The sequence below is a fragment of the Podarcis cretensis genome, assembly GCF_951804945.1.
Source record: "Podarcis cretensis genome assembly, chromosome: 6".
Taxonomy (NCBI): Eukaryota; Metazoa; Chordata; class Lepidosauria; order Squamata; family Lacertidae; genus Podarcis; species Podarcis cretensis.
The window spans coordinates 72,817,501-72,838,443 of NC_137175.1; the positions used below are offsets into that span (position 1 = coordinate 72,817,501).

Sequence of the window (20,943 nt, forward strand, 5' to 3'; positions counted from 1 at the left end):
AAACCTTCCATATACAGGGCTGCCTAAAGTTTGTATAGTTACTTATCTGATTGGCTCGTGGGTTGGATAACTCCATAACTCTCCAACATTTCTCTGAAGAAAAGCAGGACATTCTGGGATCAAACCAGAAACTGGGACCATTTCTGTAAATCCGGGACTGTCCCTGGAAAAAAGGGTCTGAGATAGGAAAACTACTAGGGCACTGACAATGGACTAGTCTCATTGACTTGAATGGCCTTTTTTCAGGACAAATAATTTGGATTCTCTGACTTGTTATCTGGCCGTTCAGCACTTTGCCATCAGGTCATTGCATTTTGGGCACAATATGTTTTCATGCATGATATATTTTCATGCAAGCCTGGATCTGTTTTGTGTGAGGCATAAACCTTGAGCCCGGGGGTCAAATGCATCTCTGTCTGGGCCTTGGGACTCTCCTTAGGCCACAGTCCTCCCCAGACTCACTTCACATCCTGCCTCAGTGCCAGATTTACGTATAAAATAAACAAGCTATAGCTTAGCGCCCCACTCTCTTGGCACCCCCCAAAAAAAATTAAAGGGGAAAAAACCCTGGATGTACATTTCCAAAATAGAAGATAAAAAACAAATAAAATAAAACCTACATGCAGCAGCAGTGTTTTGTGTTCACTATTAATATACTTCTTAATTGTATTTCACTATTAATATACTTCTTCTTAATTGTATTTCAGTTCAACAATTACTTTGATAAAATACACATTTTGTTATGTGCAAATGGCTTTAAATACCTATTAGGTCCATAAATCACCGTGTTGCTTATATTCAACACCAAAAACAGTGACAATTTGTTGTTGACAAATGACAGCTGGACGTATAAAGGGCCCCATTACCTTCAATAGCTTAGGGCCTCAGAAAACCTAAATCTGCTCCTGTCCTGCCTGAGTGTTTTTACCTGTCTGGAGTGTGACCTTGATCTTTTTTATTGATTCCTGCTTACCTGAATGGAGAATAGAGGATAGAGGTCAATTTTATATCTGTTGCTCCACCCACTTTTACCGCTGGCCCTGCCTACCACTGGCATGTGGCTCCTGTCCTTCCCCTGGTGTAGACAGTCCTCAACCAGCAGCGGAGCAAGTCAATTGGGCGCCTGGGGTGGCATGCATGCCCTGCACCCAGGAGTGGGGCCAGCCACCCATGGGGCGGGGCAAGCTGGGGCAGGACGCTCTGTGGGGCCTCCGAGGAGTTTGCCTGCCTCCTCCCACTCAGCCGCCCTACAGCTGAGGAGGAGGTGGCGGGCGGACCGTTTGGGGCGCCCAAGCCACCGTGTCACTCCCAGGAGAGACGTGTGGCTCGGGCATGCTTCAGGCCCCGTGGTGAGTTCCGCCCAGCATTTTGTCACCCCCCCTCAGTGGTGACACCCGGGACGGACTGCCCCCATCAGCCCCCCTTCCTCTGCCCCTGTCATGAACACTATTTGGTTGTACCACATTGATCTGCCTAACTGTTTACAGTGGTACCTCCGTTCCGGAGGCCCGTTCGCAACATGAAAAGAGCGCAACCCGCAGCGGTGCGCACACACGGTTTGCAATTCGCCGCTTCTGCGCATGCATGTGATGTTCTTTTGTGCTCCTGCGCATGCGCAAGTGGCGAAACCCGGAAGTAACCCTTTCCAGTACTTCCAGGTTGACGTGGGACATAACCTGAAAGAACGTAACATGAAGCGGACGTAACATGAGGTATGACTGTATATGCCACCCTATCCTATAGGCACCAGTCTGTTTGCAGCATTTGAAAGTGCTTCAAGGCATGCACCTGCCCGTAAAATATATGGCTGGAATGAGTAGAACCACACACAATATTTCCCGCCTACTCCTAAAATGTAGGACATTTGGCTTGCAAGCGGGGCATTAGCTTTAGTCACAAGTGTGACCACGGGGTCACACTTAGTAGATATAGATGCCCCATCCCCTTGTGTGGTTCTCCAGACTGCAGACAGTCATTCAAATAAGTGAGATGAATACTGGCAAGGCTCCATGTAACTGGGAACCCTGTTTTCCTGAGATTCCTGGATGTGTGGAGCCATGCCGGCACATGCCTGCTTGTAGTCATGGCCATCAGGGATGGGCAATGGGGTAATTTCAGTTTCTTTGAATTTCTCATCTCCCCCCCCCCCGCCATCATAATTTCAGTGCTCCACATTTTTGCATCAATGTCCTCATGAAGATTCATCAGCTAATTTCTAATAATATTCCCATGTTTGTATGCAATTTTGTCCAACTTTTGCAAATCAATTTCCCCTAACACAAATATACTTACCTAGTCAGATGGGTGGCATATATAAATATAAATATAAATATAAATATAAATATAAATAAATATAAATAATATAAATAATATAAATAATATAAATATAAATAATATAAATATAAATATAAATATAAATATAAATATAAATATAAATATAAATATAAATATAAATATAAATATTGTTATCAGGCACCTTTGTGGGATGGCAGGTCTAGGAAAGGTTGTGACTGCAGGCAGGCAGGCAAAACTTATATTGTAGGTATCAGAATACCATTGGGGGAGTCCCAGAATAAATATATTGCAGTATGCATTTACAGCCATATATATCAGTCTCACGTCTCTCCCCCCCCTCCATTTTTTAAAAAATCACTTTACATTTCTTACCAGGCAATCTTTGCTGTGTTCCATCTGAGTTAAGATTGCGAGAAACTACTGTAGTGAAAAACAAATTGCTGGCTACGTATCGTGGAGGAAGTTTGTCTGATATATCTATCATCTAGCATGGAGACTAGTTTGATTTACTTTACACCAGAGCAAAAGAAGCTCTGATTCAAAAGAGGAGATAGCACTATTCTGTGACTCTTAAGTCGCGAGCAAGATTTGACCATTTTAATTTTGGTAAAAAGGTTAGCCCCACCCAAAGGGTACAAAGTAAGAAGCAACACAATCCTTTGTCTGAATAGCTCTTGTTGGTGTCAATATTTATTCTATTCTATTCTATTCTATTCTATTCTATTCTATTCTATTCTATTCTATTCTATTCTATTCTATTCTTCTATACTGGAAAGTGCAAGTGTCCTCCTTTATGACACAAAGGCAGCAACAGCCGGCGTACAGGTGAAACTTTCACACTCTTTTCACACTGCATTATGAAGTTTGCACAAAGTGGGAGCAGATATTCGCTACTGGTAGTGCAATTTATTTGTTAATTGACTGAGGCTGCCATATTGGATGATAAGTAAACCCCATTGACCTCAGATGGGGTTGCTTCTGAGTAGAGATGCATAGGATTGTGCTTAATGTCTACTGGTGGGCATGTAAGCTAAATGGAGCCTCCATATTTAAAGACAGTACAGTGGTACATCAGGTTAAGTCCGGAGGTTCGTACTTAACCTGAAACTGTTCTTAACCTGAAGCACCACTTTAGCTAATGGGGCCTCCTGCTGTTGCTGCGCCGCCGGAGCACAATTTCTGTTATCCTGAAGCAAAGTTCTTAACCTGAAGCACTATTTCTGGGTTAGCGGAGTCTGCAACCTGAAGCGTATGTAACCTGAAGCGTATGTAACCCGAGGTACCACTGTATATCTTGGAAAGTCTCCAGCATCTGGCAAACAATAGAGGAGGACTGCTACACTGCTAGTTTATTTAACAAAATTTACATGCTACTTAATTATAAATAAAGCCCCTCAGTGGTTTATAAGTAAAACTTCAGAGCAGTTTACAACTTAGTTAAATTCTGGGTCACCACTGGAGAAAGCAGAATGTCGGAACAATTGTATATATGGTCTGATTCAGCAGGATTCCACTTACATTGCAATTATGCACTGCTTTGAGTTCTTCATATGATGCCATGAGATAGCATCAGCCCCACCTTTCTTGGCCAGGAATGATGGGAGTTGTAGTCTTAGTAATACTTGGAGGGTAATAAGTTCTTCCTCTCTGCACTACAGATTTCTCTGAGTTATTCAGCCACCTTGCAGCCCATCTCACTGAATTGCTTTGGGATTGCAGTTTCTTTTGCGTATTCTCAACAACGCAGGCGTACATGCACATGCTGGGGATTATTTGAGAAGATACTGTAGCAGGAGCCCCCCCCCCCTTCATTACATCGTAAATGCACAAGCACCACACGCACACCTCCCACCTCCCCGAGCATGGAGATGTCCCTTCTATAGGTGCATCCCCTAAAAAGAAAGCCTTCCGTAAATAAGGAAGCGCTAGCTTGACAGCTCCGCACGGACCCCAAATCAATGCAAATAGAAACTTCCCTAAATTATATTTGACTCTAAGGATAGGCTGTATTGGTTTGGACACCTCTGTTTCTAGCAGCTGTGCTAAATTCCCCCAAACAGGATTCTCTCCCCCCCCCCTGTCTATTATTCCAAACAAGATGCGATGGATGAGTTTGGTTACATTTCATTTTGTGATGGCAGAGAAGGAAATTGCTTGAAAATCATCTGCACTTCAACGTCTGGGTGATATTTGTGCAAGATGAAAACTTGTTCAATGGTGGTTTTTATATTGCAACCTGGATTACGCGGGTTGATATTCACAGTCCTATAGTGGCATTGTTTGCAGACTCGAGCAAGGAGTATTGATGTGAATGCCATCTCTTAAATGACTTCTCTTTGGCTGTATTTGTTGTCCCACATTATCCTTTGGCACTCCAATATAAGACTGATAAAACAGAGTCTCACTAAAGGCCACTTTGTAAATTACTTTTTCCAACATGGAGATTAATCTCTGTGGAGGGAGAAGCAGGGGTCTCTTGCAACACACGCAAGCAGAGCAATCCTTTGCTTGTCTCCTCAGAAGTAAGTCTCATTTAGTTCAAGAGGACTTACTCCTGGGTAAGTGTGTAGAGAATTGCAGCTTAAAGATGGAATACTGGTTGCTGGCAACTACATTTTGAATACAGGAAGAACTTGAGGGCCAGCAATATTGGCTGTTCTGATTATCCTATGAGCCAAGACATCAGTATGCTGATGACACCCAACTATCTGTTGATGGATGGCCATCCTAACTCGGCCCCAGACACACTGATCAGATGTTTGGAAGCTGTGGCTGGATGGTTACGTGGGAGCCGGTTGAAGTTAAATCCTTCGAAGACAGAGGTGCTTTGGCTGGGTCGGGACGATATGGGATTGGGGGGACAACTCCCATCTCTTGCGGGGGTGCAATTAGTGCCAGCACCCTCCGCTAAGAGTTTGGGTGCAATCTTCGACAGCTCCCTTTCCACGGAGGCGCAGTTTGCAGCTATAACAAAGGCGGCATTTTTCCATCTCCGCCAAGCTAAGCAGTTGGCTCCTTACCTCTCTCGCCCTGACCTAGCCACTGTGATCCATGCGACGGTCACCTCCAGACTGGATTATTGTAACTCGCTCTACGTGGGGCTGCCCTTGAGACTGACCCAGAAACTCCAGCGGGTGCATAATGCTGCGGTGAGACTCCTTACGGGGTCCTCGCTGCGAGATCACATTCACCCGGTGCTATACCAGCTGTACTGGCTCCCGGAGGAGTATAGGATCAGGTTTAAGGTGCTGGTTTTAACCTTCAAAGCCCTATACGGCCTAGGACCCTTGTACCTACGGGACCCCCTCTCCTGGTATGTCCCACAGAGGAACTTACGGTCTTCAAACAAAAACATCTTGAAGGTCCCAGGCCACAGAGAGGTTAGGCTGGCCTCAACCAGAGCCAGGGCTTTTTCGGCTGTAGCTCCAATCTGGTGGAACACTCTGTCACAAGAGACTAGGGCCCTGCGGGACTTGACATCTTGCTGCAGGGCCTGCAAGACAGAGCTGTTCCACCAGGCCTTTGGCCAGGGCGCAGCCTGACTCCCTCCTTTGGCAATCCTCACAGAACTTCTAGCCCAATGGTTGCCATTAATTTGATTGGAATTAATTTTATAATGAAATGATTTTAGAATGTTTTATCATTTTACTGTTGTTAGCCGCTCTGAGCCCGGCTTCGGCTGGGGAGGGGGGATATAAATAAATTGTTGTTGTTGTTGTTGTTGTTGTTGTTGTTGTTGTTGTTGTTGTTATTTTAGGTGCTTAAAAACAAAACAAAAAACCCTTGTCTCCAACATGGTCAACTTTGTACAAGTTTAGGCCTAAGTTCACCACTAGTGTACATTCTTTAAAAGGTTCCAGGTTCAATTCCCAGCATCTCCAGCTTGAGCTGTGAGTGTGCTGGAAACTAAGAGAGCTTCTGGCAGTCAGTGCATGCATCACTGAGCTAAATGAACCAATGTTTTGACCCCTCATAATAAGGCTGCCTCCAAGGTTTCTCTCCTTTGTGTAGCACTGCCTTTAGAGGGTGGCACAGCTGAACATTTGCTGGGGCTACCAGACCGGCACGCAGACCACCACAACTTCGAATGGAGCACCGAAGGCAATGTGAGGCAGCTCCTGAATGAAGTGCCTTGAGGATCAATGACATAGCTGGGTTGGGGGGCAGCAGAGGGGCTGTTGTCCCAGGCCCAGGCACATACTTTTTTGGGGTGGGGTGGAGTGGGGTGCCAAAATTTAAAAGAAAAATAATCTGCTTTCACATGTGTTTTTTTAAAGAAAACAATCAAGTGGTGTAAAAAAATCATGAAATACATAATAATAAAAATGAAATAGAAAATGAGAAAATAAAATAAATAAGAAGAATAAATGAACACTAATAATAAAATAAATGGCCACCGCCGCTTCCCTCTCCCTGCTGGGAAGACCCTACCCCACCACCATTGCCACCGCTGCCCGGCCAATACTTGCCTTGCCCCGGACACTGGCAACGTACGCTACGCCACTGTTGAGGATGTGTTGTGTCCTGGAGCCAGCTGATCAGCTGTAGGTGCCTCAGCTGATTGCTTCTGTTAACCACTGCATCTCGGCTCTCACACAGGACTGAGCAGGGGAAGCAGAGGAGGGCGGATCTCTGAGAGAGCCTGTGAAGCTATCCAGCATCCTTAGAAACAGTTGCAGTGTTTTTCCTCTTTGGGTTAGTGAGCCTGGCTTTCTGGGTAAAGAGGTGTGCGTCTGTCAGCATTTCCTATGCTGATAGCTCAATCAGCCTTGCAACACCCCACCCCACCTGCCAATGTTTCAGGTGGGCTGTTTACAAAACAACATTTAAGTTTCGACACGTGCACACCTGTTTGATTTAACATTAATTGGGCAGATGTTGATGATGTCTTTGAAAAAAAGGGGGGGAGCATCATTGATATTTAAAACTTTGAGAAAGGAAAGGAAGAGGGATTATGATGTCCCAACTGTCGGGAGCACAAGAAGATGGAGCGTTCCGGATGCAACAAACAGCTGGAAGTCAGGAGACCAGAGTTGCATTAAGGTAAGCAATACAAATGCCACGTGCATGATTGAACAGGTTAGTTTGACCAAGATTTCCCAGATGTAGCATCTGAATTCAAGTGAGTCGATACGTGTCCTTGAGACATCTTGGATGGATTTCTGGACAATCTTGAAGATGCTCCATTCATTATAATTTTCTTACAGAGAGAATCTCTAAGAAGGAAAACCTGTGTACATGGAGTGTAGCAAAAGTGGTTCTTGCTTTTTCACTTATGCCCAGCTGCTGCATTCATGACATATAAGAAATACTCATGCGATGCTTTGCGCATTTTGGTAAACACAGGTTTTCCTAACTGGAGATGAATCTCAGCTAGAAAACTGTAATCTGTGAAGTAGTATTTAGTATCTATCATCTATCTATCATCTGTCTATCTATCTATCATCTATCTATCTATCTATCTATCATCTATCTATCTATCTATCTATCTATCTATCTATCTATCATCTATCTATCTATCTATCTATCATCTATCATCTATCTATCATCTATCGATCTATCATCTATCTATCTATCATCTATCTATCTATCTATCTATCTATCTATCTATCTATCATCTATCTATCATCTATCTATCATCATCTATCTATCTATCTATCTATCTATCTATCTATCTATCTATCTATATCTATCTATCCATCATCATCTATCTATCTATCTATCATCTATCTGCAGTGGTACCTCGGGTTCCATACGCTTCATGTTACATTTGCTTCAGGTTACAGACTCCGCTAACCCAGAAATATTACCTTGGGTTAAGAACTTTGCTTCAGGATGAGAACAGAAATCATGCTCCAGCGGCGTGGCAGCAGCAGGAGGCCCCATTAGCTAAAGTGGTGCTTCGGGTTAAGAACAGTTTCAGGTTAAGAACAGAGCTGCGGAACGAATTAAGTACTTAACCCGAGGTACCACTCTCTCTCTCTCTCTCTCTCTCTATCTATCTATCTATCTATCTATCATTTATCATCTATCTATCATCTATCTATCATCTATCTATCTATCTATCTATCTATCTATCTATCTATCTATCTATCATCTATCTATCTATCTATATCTATCATCTATCATCTATCTATCTATCTATCTATCTATCTATCATCTATCATCTATCTATCTAATCTATCTAACTCTATCTATCTCTGTCTATCTATCTATCTATCTATCTATCTTCTATCTATCTATCTATCTATCTATCTATCATCTATCTATCTATCTATCTATCTATCTATCATCTATCATCTATCTATCTAATCTATCTAACTCTATCTATCTCTATCTATCTATCTATCTATCTATCTATCTATCAATCAATCATTTATCTATCTATCTATCTATCTATCTATCTATCTATCATCTATCTATCTATCTATCTATCTGTCTATCTATCATCTATCTATCTCTATCATCTATCTATCATCTATCTATCATCTATCTATCTATCTATCTATCTATCTATCTATCTATCTATCTATCATCTATCTATCTATCTATCATCTATCTATCATCTATCTATCTATCTATCATCTATCTATCTATCTATCTATCTATCTATATCTCTATCATCTATCTATCATCTATCTATCTATCTATCTATCTATCTATCTATCTATCATCTATCTATCTATCTTTCTATCTTTCTATCTATCTATCTATCTATCTATCTATCTATCTATCTATCATCTATCTATCTAATCTATCTAACTCTCTCTCTCTCTCTCTCTATCTATCTATCTATCTATCTATCATCTATCTATCTATCATCTATCTATCTATCTATCTATCTATCTATCTATCTATCTATCATCTATCATCTATCTATCTATCTATCTTTCTTTCTATATCTATCTATCTATCTATCTATCTATCTATCTATCTATCTATCTATATCTATCTATCTATCTATCATCTATCTGTCTATCATTTATCTATCATCTATCGTCTGTCTATCATCTATCTATCATCTATCATCTTCTATTTATGTATTTTGCATAGCCAAATTTGGGCACATAAAATAAATCAACACCGCACACCTTTCTGTGCTCTGCTGCTCACTGCCTGCCTTACCCAGTGCTTGATCGCACTACTAAAATGGAATGTCCACCTGTAAAATGGAACCATTTAAAATGCAATCCTGTAAGAGGACATAAACCCTATGGCAGTGTAATTTTCTACCATATATGTGAGCAACTAAATGCATATTTATATTGCCCCCACGTCCCTGAGGAAGACTCTAGAGCCAGCGTATTGGTGGAATGGTTATATTTATTGAAATATAATAAGATTTGCAAATAAAGAGCCAATAATGAAGTGTGGGCTTGTGGGCTTACTTGTCATGCTGAGGGCAGCATCTCCTGGGCATGTCAGCCACTGCCACTCAGTGGCTTCCCAGCCAAGGACTGGGTGAACTTCTCATGCCCTTGCTAGGTGAGCCTTGGAGTATGATGGTTGATGGTATCAAAGCTCTGCAGCAAAACGAGTGAAGTGGACACTGAAGAATATCTCAAGCCTGGCGAACCATATCATACCTGCAAAGAGCAGCCACTGGTCGAAGGGGAAGACCTCAGCCGTGATCCAGGCACCCTCAGGGACCCTTGTCCTTCTTCTGATTGGTTTTGGATCAATACAGCTTAATCTGAAGCTCTATTTGAAACTCCATGTCTCAGGCAACGATGTTGACAAAAGGGTATGCCACAATACATCTGCTTCATCATGAATTTGACACAAGACTTTTTATCGTTTTCTTGAACCATACTGAAACCCACTGGATCAATGGCGAAACATAAACAAGAAGGAGGCAGAGAATATTCTGCTTGTTCTGCCGCTGCACTTGGCTTCGTTAATGCCGGTGGAAACAGGGCAGTGAGCGGAAGGCTGCAACCAATATCATTTGTGATAGGGAATCTGTCTCTTGGCAAGAAAACTTTGCTGCAGGAGATCAGAGTCTACTTCGAATCAGATTGCCCCTCTGAAAAAGCAAATGCAAAAAGATCTTTGGTCCCAATCCCAGTCCCTCCTCATTTGTTTGTTTCAAAATGAAAAAGACATTGGAAATGCCAAACATGGAATTCCGCATATGTCTAGAGAAACTTCCAAATATTTTTGGGAAAGGGAATAGCTTTGGAAGAGCAAGTAATCACAGAATCTGCAACTTTCCAAGGAGACATTTTTCCTTTGGACATTACAGTTCTATATTGCCAGTTGGACCCAGAAATAATTGCATGGGCTTGTGATATCAATAGTCATTCATCTGGTGTTAGCATTCTCCATCATATTTTTCAGCTGTGAAGTTCAATGCTTATTCCACAGTCTCGCTAATCTTTTTGGAACACTCAGAAGAGGAAATTTGCTGGACGCATACTGTGAACATTCAACAATTTGGCAGAATGAGATCTGGGTTCTACCTCTTGCCTTTGACGTCCAGCAAAATCAGGGTCTATATACTCAAATAATTAAGTCCCAATTAATTCAGATCTCATTCCTAAAATCATAATCTGTTTGCAAATCCTGAGTTTGTTCCTTACTGAAATGTCCTCTCACATCTAAACTATCCAACAGTTTACATGTAGCCAACTTTAGAAAGCCACAACTGCTTTTGGAACCAGCTGACTTCTTGTAAAAAGTTTTGATCTTAATTGGCAGCTGAGGCCCTGCAAGCCTTATAGATACCAGTTTGCAACACATACTATGGAACATTACAGTGTGCAGTTCAGGACTTCTGTAAACTAGAAGGCAAAATGCTTTGTAAGTACTAATAACTGAGCTGTGTTGCAAGAGTTTTCTTTTGATCTAACCAACACAGATCACTCGGACAGCTTGAATTGTCAATAACACTGTTTAAGGAATGAAGGTGAAACTGAGAGCCCCTCCAGATGGCCTGTTTATGGAACATTCCTGATTTGCTTGCACAAAGCTAATGCAGAGGTTAGATCATATCTGGTCTTTATCGAGCCTTCATCTGGATTTGCTCATGGGGATGTTACACTGCAATGAGCATTTGTCCGGCATTCATCCTGATTTCTTTCTTTTTTCTTTTTGCTGGATGTTTATATACCTTCCTATTAGTCATCCATCCACCCCCTTTTCAGTGCAGTCCCCCATCACTTACCACAAAGGGCAAGATTCTCTTTTAAAGTAGATTTGTTGTACTACGGCAACAAAGCCCTTTAATACATTTTAACTGCAGAGGCCTAAAGTTCTAGCATATATTTCCTCCCCTATCCTATGATAAAAATATACTAATTTATTATTTATACCCCGCCCATCTGGCTGAGTTTCCCCAGCCACTCTGGGCGGCTCCCAATCGAGTGTTAAAAACAATACAGCATTAAATATTAAAAACTTCCCTAAACAGGGCTGCCTTCAGATGTCTTTTAAAAATCCTTGACATCTTATGGGAGGGCGTTCCACAGGGCGGGTACCACTACTGAGAAGGCCCTCTGTCTGGTTCCCTGTCTTGCAATGAGGGAACCGCCAGAAGGCCCTCGGCACTGGATCTCAGTGTCCGAGCTGAATGATGGGGGTGGAGACGCTTCTTCCGGTATACAGGACCGAGGCCGTTTAGGGCTTTAAAGGTCAGCACCAACACTTTGAATTGTGCTTGGAAACGTACTGGGAGCCAATGCAGATCTCTCAGGACCGGTGTTATGTGATCCTAGTGGCCACTCCCAGTCACCAGTCTAGCTGCCATATTCTGGATTAATTGCAGTTTCCGGGTCACCTTCAAAGGTAGCCCCACGTAGAGCGCATTGCAGTAGTCCAAGTGGAAGATAACTAGAGCATGCACCACTCTGGCGAGACAGTCCGCAGGCAGGTAGGGGCTCAGCCTGTGTACCAGATGGAGCTGGTAGACAGCCGCCCTGGACACAGAATTAACCTGCGCCTCCATGGACAGCTGTGAGTCCAAAATGACTCCCAGGCTGCGCATCTGGTCCTTCAGGGGCACAGTTACCCCATTCAGGGGCACAGTTCAGGACCCCACCCGCCTCCCCCCTGTCCCCACAAAACAGTACTTCTGTCTTGTCAGGATTCAACCTCAATCTGATAGCCACCATCCATCCTCCAATAATCCTTCCAAGCAGCTGAGGGTGGTATACATGGTTCTCTTAACTCTCCCATTTCACCACCACAACAACGTTGCGAGGTGGTTAGTGAGCTCTTATGGTTGAATAGGGATTTGGATGTGGGCCTCCTCGACCCTAGTCTGACACTCTATCCCCTAGGCCAAACTGACTGGAGTGCTGATGTGTGTCGAGATCTTTCCCCCGGATGGCCAACTTACCTAGTGGTTATAGGCATGTTGTAATGAATATGGCACCATCTGTGCTATGCATTCAAAGCATTATCATGCCACTTGGAACAGTCATGACTTCCTCCAGAGCATGCTGGGAATTGCAGCTTGTTTGCTTGCTGCTAAGAGTAGTTGGGAGACTCCTACTCCCTACAGGCAACTACAATCCCCAGGGTGGAATCACAGACAAACTCTCTTCCCAAGTAACTCTGGGAAACTGGAGCTCTTTGAGAGAAATAGGGGTCTTCCAGCAACCCTTAGTAGGTGTAACAAACAACGGCTCGCATAATTTATTTTGGCGGGAGCAAACCACGGTTGTTTGAAGTGGTTTGATACTGCTTTGCATGCCTAGTGCAGATGGCATCTGCACCTTGGTAAATAAACTGTTGCACTTGTTTCATAAGGCATCACTGTGCTACACAGACTATCAAACATGAAGGTGCAACACCTCAGACCCACTGCTTACTAATCTGGCTTGTTTCCTTTCAGTAAGAGGAAGAGTGAGCATGCAAATGGATTCGTTGGAGAAGAGCCTCATATTTTTCTATTCCAAGATGATTTCTGAGATGTTGTGTATGTATGTGTGTGTGTGTTGTTTTTTCCCTGGGAGGGTGTTGTTGTTAAAGATAGCAAACTTAGCATGTTGAGTGAAGGGTGTAAACAATATATTGGGGACTGTTAACGGGATGCAGTCATAACAAGCCATCCAAATTTCCATAAATAACACATCACCCATTTAACTACTAATTTATTATTCCAATTCTGATCTCCAAATTACTCAAAACGAGCTGCTTAAAACACACCCGTAAGATCTACTAATCTCAAGCAGCCTTCAAAGCCCTGCATCCAAATCAAATATATCAGCCTATTGTGGAGCAATCAGTTTGCTATTATAACAAAAAATTAGGGCAGGAAAAATAAACCTTTTGCAGTGAAATCAGCCGTATGAAGCGAAATTCCTTTTGAAAGTCCCCTGGAAAAATCACAGCCTGTACACCGAATTAGGCGAGTAAAACAGCAGGCAGTCATTAATGACTAGGGCCACTGTTTTGATTATGCCCTCGTAACATGTTAGAATTTGCAAGATGTATGGGTTGAAAGAAATTATAGATCCTGGAGAGAAAAGATACCTAAGCTTTCCTACCTAAAGGCTTAATGTAGGGGGGCTGCCAGATTTTGAATACAAGTGATTACGTGACAGACTCACTTAAAACCTTCCTGCATGCTTTAGCATCAGGTTCTTTTCTGGAAACAAAAAAACCCTTTGCAGGCTAATTATTTTGTATTCTTGGGTTAATTTCTCTCTCTCTCTCTCTCTTTTGAAAAAAAGAACACCGCCCTCTCAAACACTATATTTTTGGACTCTGAGTTGTCAAGTGGCTGGACAAAGCAGTGTTAAAAATTCAACGACTCTAATTACTAGCTGAGCAGTATAAAAACCTCTGAATAAATGTCAGTCGAGGAGATAAGCTCTTATCTTAATCTAATGGCTCCACAGACTTAATTTGTCAGGCCGGCCTGGTTGATGAAAAACAGGTTTCTATTCTCCAGTGTTCACAGCAACATCTTTCCAAATCTTTGAAGTTGGATAGCAATACCGGCAGCAGCGGAGCCGTCTGGCAAAAATCTGGTGACCAAGCCAATTTAATTCCTATTGTCCTATTACACTAATTAATGTTGCTCTGCCTACACTGGTGCAAGGGAGACAAAAATGAAGCCAATTTATTTTTAGATTTGTTACATTCTGGGCTAATTGCTCTCACCCCATATTTCCTCCCCTCTGCAACGTGTTAATCATTTTGGGTCCCTTCTGGCATCCGAGAGGGGCAGGGTTTTAAAATTAAGGCCTCTTTAAGGAAGCACTCGGAGGGTTCAGGGCAATAAATTCCAGTTTCTTGAGAAAGTAAGGAAGTCTGACTTGGGTGGGTGGGTTCCTTCTGAACACAAGGGATGTATGGGATACCCAGCGATGACTGTATCCTTTGAAACCTCTTTCTTAAAGGAGGTTTTAACATATTTAGAGCTGAGGACAAACCAGTGTCAACAACAATTCATGCCAGGCAATTAACAAATGAAAAGAGCTGGCTTTTCAGTTAATGTTTTGTGTTGTGCCTTTGCTGTGCTGTTTTCACCAAATCAGCTGTGGTCCAGGGTAACTTCAAAGGATTGGTGTGAACATTACAGCACTCTGTATAAAACTGGAAAAAGACGACTTGCTTTTAAAAAAACCAAAAAACCACCAGGGCCTTTTTCTTATGCTTTTGGGATTTCAAAAAGTGTGGTGTAGGATGGGGAGAGGAGATTATGCTAGTTCCATGGAAGAGGGAAACAGGGCTGCATTTTTTTTTGGGGGGGGGGAATAATTTATTATCTCCTCTTTTATGTCGGTGTAGCTGCGGAACTTTTAGTGGAATGATAACTGGCATAAAACCAGAGTAATGGAGTGGAGAATCAGACACATATTTTTTGTAATTAATGATGTGACCTCAAAACTGCAAAGCTACACTGGTCACATGTGTGAGAGCCTAGGCAGCTGCCTATTCTTGAGAAAGAATAAGGCAGTTTGAAAGAACCAGCGAGACCACTGCGCTTCCTATTATTATGAATAATTGTCCTTGTTATGCTTTTAAAAAATGTTTTTTTATGATTGTCTTATTTGTTCCATTTTCTCACACCCTTCCTCTACAGAGCTCGACTTATCGTTCGGGGGAAATGAGGAAAGTGAGGTTATCCTGTGGGTTTCATGCTGAGCGGAGATTTTATGACACTTATCTGCAGAAGGCTTCACAATATTTTGCATTTTCCTTTGTCCTCATAACAATCACCTATATAAATAAAAAAGGCAGTTCCCAGGTCCTGCCTCTGTGCTGCCTTCTAGCGCAGAAGTGAGAACATACTTCTCTCACCACCCCCTGGGCCAAATCTGTATCTGCCCAACCCCTCCTGGGCCAGATTTGACAGGTGTCGGGTACCACCCACCTGTCAATCACCTGCTGCTACAATGACATCAGGTGACAAGCCTCTTTGAAGGCTGGCTCTGGGATCACAAAGGGGTTTGCATTGAAATCACTGCTAAAGATGGTTCCCTCCCCTCCATTTTAGCAGGGATTGCAATGCAAATTCCTTCCTGATCCTGGAGCAAGGCATTCTCCCACTGCCCATCAGCTGATCAGAACCAGTTGTTTCTCTCTGTTTCATCAGGGTTTTTTTGTTATGTACTCAGTTGAATAGGATCCAAAAGGCAGCAGTCTGATTGGTCCTAGAACAATAGGGTCCAGAATGCAGCAGTCTGACTGGTCCACAGGAGCCACCCAATTCAGCTCCAGGTGGAAGTGAATCCGCAACCTGATTGGCCTACAGGTGAATCCCAGAATTAGCCAATCATGTGGGGCCCATTGTGTAAATAGTGTATATAAAGCAGACATTCTGGGGGAACTTCCATTCCTCCTCACCACTATGAGCTGAATAAAGAGCATGAAATCCACTCTCGACTCCGAGTATATTTCAGGTTTAATGCAAATCCTTCCTTGAACTTGGGGCAAGGCACACTCCCACAGCCCATCAGTTGATCAGGGCCAAGTTGATGGATGATGGAAGCTCCTATCTTGTCATGTGAACGAGCTGTAATCAGATCCTGGTATTCTTGAGCCAACCTTGGGTCCTTCTGCAATTGAGTAGCTTTGCCCAAGGGCTTCGTCAAATCTGGAACAGCCTGGGGTTGCAATTGGAGGGGGGGGGGAAGAGAGAGAGAGAGAGAGAGAGGCAGCTTTGAGCCACCATTTTCAATTCCCCAGTGTCCTGGCAGCTTGTAGCCAGCCATTTCTGCTACTAAGGAAAGGCAGAGGAGCATGCACTAATGTAGAAGAGTTCTCCTTTCCCTTCCTCCCCCACAACAAACACTGTGTGAGGTGAGTGAGACTGAGAGACTTCAGAGAAGTGTGACTAGCCCAAGGTCACCCAGCAACTGCATGTGGAGGAGCGGAGACGCGAACCCGGTTCACCAGATTACGAGTCCACCCCTCTTAACAACTACATCACGCTGGCTCATAGAAGTAGGTTCATGGAAGGGACTTTGCCAGGGCTTCCAATGGGGAAACAGCTGAGGAGGCAATGCCTGTCAGTTAGCCAACAAACCACGGTATGTACAACAGTGTTTGGGGCAGGGGTCCCATCACTATGTCCCTGTTCCCAATCTGCCTGCTTTCTCCCAGACAAGTCAAAAGAGCTTCCAACAATATTTGCAGGGCAAATATTGAAATATACGACACTAGTGATTAGTGAAACAAATGGCTGGATCCAAGAGGATGGGATTTATTGGCAGATATAGGTAACACAGGTGTAGGGAAGCCTTTCTTAGACTGCAAGCTGCATTCCCTCAGGCAACTCTTCGGGGGCTGCAGCTCCATGCTGTGTAGAACCAGAGCCAAACTAGGCCAAGTCAGATGTCAAAGTAGGCAGAGCAACAGATGTGACTCTGACCTTTCTGCAGTGAGCCAAATTCCAGGAAGCACATTCCAGTTCACTACATTCCAGCCACACCCAAGTCCGAGGTTTCTACACTAATTCCCGCTCTGCATCTATCCATCCTCCAGCCAGGTGACCAAGGGAACAGCCGAAGCAGCTGGGAAGAGAGAAGAGGTGTTCAGGGATTTTATAAGTTGTGTATCCTTGTTTCTCACTTTGATCCTTTTATGTGAGTTGTATGTTTTGTAGTATTTTAGGCATTGGGACTCGCCCTTATTTTGACTGATTATAGTTTAGTAATTCTTTATTGTAACAGATAAGTGTAAACTGTTTAATTATTGTTTGTTGTCATTTAATTCCACTGTTTACTACAGTGGTACCTCAGGTTAAGAACTTAATTCGTTCTGGAGGTCCGTTCTTAACCTGAACTGTTCTTAACCTGGTAACTTTAGCTAATGGGGCCTCCTGCTGCTGCCGGCCTGCCACCCCGTGATTTCTGTTCTCATCCTGAAGAAGTAGAAGAAGGGGGGAGGAGGAGGAGGAGTTTGGATTTGATATCCCGCCTTTTATTCCCTTTATGGAGTCTCAAAGCGGCTAACAATCTCCTTTCCCTTCCTCCCCCACAAGAAACACTCTGTGAGGTGAGTGGGGCTGAGAGACTTCAAGAAGTGTGACTAGCCCAAGGTCACCCAGCAGCTGCATGTGGAGGAGTGGAGACGCGAACCCGGTTCACCAGATTACGAGTCTATCGCTCCTAACCACTACACCACACTGGCAAAGTTCTTAACCCGAGGTACTATTTCTGGGTTAGTGGAGTCTGTAACCTAAAGCGTCTGTAACCTGAGGTACCACTGTATTAGATTCTAATGGAGAGACAATGGAGGGCAGCCAAAAATGGTGCGACCTTTGGAGAGTCCTGAGGGCTAGGCAGAAAAGCTTGAGGGCCATATTTAGCCCCTGGACCAGAGGTTCCCCACCCTTGTTATAGGGTACCGGTTGTGTCTCAACAAAGTGAAGGCTATTGTCAGTGCTTTGAACATTCCCTTCTGATCACCCAGTCCTGTTTGCTTGGAACTCAGGATTCTGTTGAAACTAATATCTATCTATCTATCTATCTATCTATCTATCTAAATACACACCTGAGTTTTATAAACCTGTTTTTCATTATGATGCTATCTTCGGAGTCTCAGTAACTGAGGCTGCAATCCTAAGCAAATTTACCAGGGAGTAACATCCACTGACCACAGAAAGATTTACTTCCAGGTAAATACACGTAGGCTTGTGCAATGAATTGCACCATGAAAAGCTCATAATGGCACACCTTGGCCTTTTGTAACTGCTGTTTTTAACCTTGGGACAGAAAAAAGTACTGATTACTGCTCGCCAGTAATTTCATCAGCAGCTTAAAAGGACTAAGGTGGAAAGTAATTCAGAATCCACGCCCTGGGCATTTTTCGACCAAATATTTCACTAAATGATTTATGTTGATTTAAATTAGGGCCATCAATTGGGATGGGATTTTCCAAGAAGACTCCTAGCTACACATTCTCCCTATTACCTGTCAGGTTTCTAAATCCTAGGACGTTTGGCATGCCATTGAAAAGAAAATGAACACATTAAAGTAAAAATTTCAAAGGCGCATTTGAATCCCTTCTCCTCCATGAAATCCCAAATATTGATCCAATCAAATAAATCTCATTTCCATGATCCCGTTCTGAGAGGGAATCTTCAAGCTGCTTATTATTTCTGTGGTTTGTCATATGATTCTGCCTGAACAAAAAGAGCAATGCAATCCAGGGAGTTTAAAAAATAAGGCTGTCAAAAGTAGAAATTCACAGATAATTTTCACTGACCAGACAACACTGATAGACATTGGTTTGGTTTAGATGTAGCACTAAATCAAGGCAGGGAAACCTGTGGCCATCTAGCTGTTGCTACAACTCCCATCATCTCTGACCATTGACTTAGAACATCTAAGGCTCCCCATCCTTTTGCTAATCCATGATTTGATGTTATAAAAACGAAGCTGGTCTAGGAAGCTCTCCCCTCTGCTCCTCTGAAGTGGCTGTGATGAGGTCAGAAACCTTCACTTCCATCTTGTTAATTTTCCAATACAAAATAAAACAGCAGAACGATAGGCTGATGCAGTCAAGAAGAAGAGTTTGGATTTGATATCCTGCTTTATCACTATCTGAAGGAGTCTCAAAGCGGCTAACATTCTCCTTTCCCTTCCACCCCCACAACAAACACCCTGTGAGGTGAGTGGGGCTGAGAGACTTCAGAGAAGTGTGACTGGCCCAAGGTCACCCAGCAGCTGCATGTGGAGGAGCCGGGAAGCAAACCCGGTTCACCAGATTACGAGTCCACCACTCTTAACCACTACACCACACTGGCTCTCCAGCCACTATAAGGGGCTGGTTTGCACTAACCATAGATTACGGTAGATTGACATCAGGATTGGATGACGCAACAAAGGACAATTAAACAGAAACAGTGAAAGGGTTGTGGCTGTGCTGGGAGAGAAGCAAGGGAGAGGACCGCGTGAGCCTGGGGGTCGGGGTGAACAGAGATGAGCCTGATTCTCATAATGCTGAACTGCATTGGAGCCAGACCTTCTGGCAAATCATTTTCAAACAGTGTCAAGCTTTCTCTTAATTCGTATGGTCAGCGTCTTCCTGTGTGCACACGGTGTATTTGTGCACACATGCAACTACATCTTAGTGCACTAATGCACTGATGTATATTGCTTGCGTTAGCTTTAAATGTTCTTTACCATAAAACTTAATGGTTTTGATGCTGCATACCTAAAAGGAAGCGTTTGTCATTCCCGCTATAAATGTTTGTGCTCAACCGTCTTAATTCACTGTGTCAGATAAGAGGAAATCATGTTAGCATATATTTATGATTTATCGCTGCTATCTAAGCACCAGAGAGGTTGAGAGTGTAGTTCTTCTTTTTAATCTAACAGGAATAGTCAGGTAAAAGCTACACTGATCAGGCTCTTTGCTTGGGAGGAATAAGAAGCATTGTGCAGGTGATTCCCTGACCTCTAACGTTAGTGTAGGCGTATTCCAGCTGATCCACCTCTGCAGAGGGCATTTTCAGGCTTTGCTTTCTTTCTGTCCTTGCATGCCAGTAGAAGCCTTGATTACACAAGGCAGAAAAAGGCCAAGAATTAAAGATATGTCCAAGATAATCAAGGATGGACTAAATATTCCAAGCGATGCAAGCATTCCATGGATTTTTAAAAATAAAAGTTGGCTACATGACTTGGATGTTTTCTAATTCTTTTATAACCATGCACCAGAATATATATATGTATATATTGGACCAGCCCGGTGTTATTCATTTTACAATGCCAGTATACAACGCTTGTTGTTCTGTATATAAAACTGAGCCCTGCTGATGTTAGATACCAGACCCTCCAAGTGTCCCTATTTTCCACGGACAGTCCTGGATTTACAGAAACCATCCTGGTATCTGATTTGATCCCAGAATGTCCCACTTTTTCTTAGGATGCCCCTATTTTCATTGGAGAAATGTTGGAAGGGACATCTCTGTTTTCATCGGAGAAATGTTGGAGGGTATGAGATACCATTGCATAATAAAAATTTTCTTTAAGGTTAACGCTTGTGGTTTATTGAAGTATATTTAACCAATTCCTGAGCATCTAATGATATCTCGTGACCCAGATCTCTATTTCAATGAAGCTGATATTTCTCTCTCTCTCTCTCACACACACACACGATTCTATATTACTAATCAGTAATATAGAGTTAACTCAGTACTGTTTTGTGATCTTTCGGCTGACACTGAAGATTCAGATTATGATATTA

At 43.0% G+C, this 20,943-nt stretch overlaps 1 protein-coding gene across 1 annotated transcript in view; it reads right to left on the minus strand.

Moving 5' to 3' along the window:
* Positions 1–17,041: 17,041 nt before the first annotated feature.
* LOC307218855 (uncharacterized protein) overlaps positions 17,042–20,943 on the minus strand; it is a 278,451-nt gene continuing 274,549 nt past the window's right edge. The window contains exon 5 of the mRNA XM_079981793.1: positions 17,042–17,264. Within this exon, the coding sequence (XP_079837919.1) occupies positions 17,198–17,264 (67 nt within the window). The 3' untranslated portion in view covers positions 17,042–17,197. The remainder of the gene's footprint in view (positions 17,265–20,943) is intronic.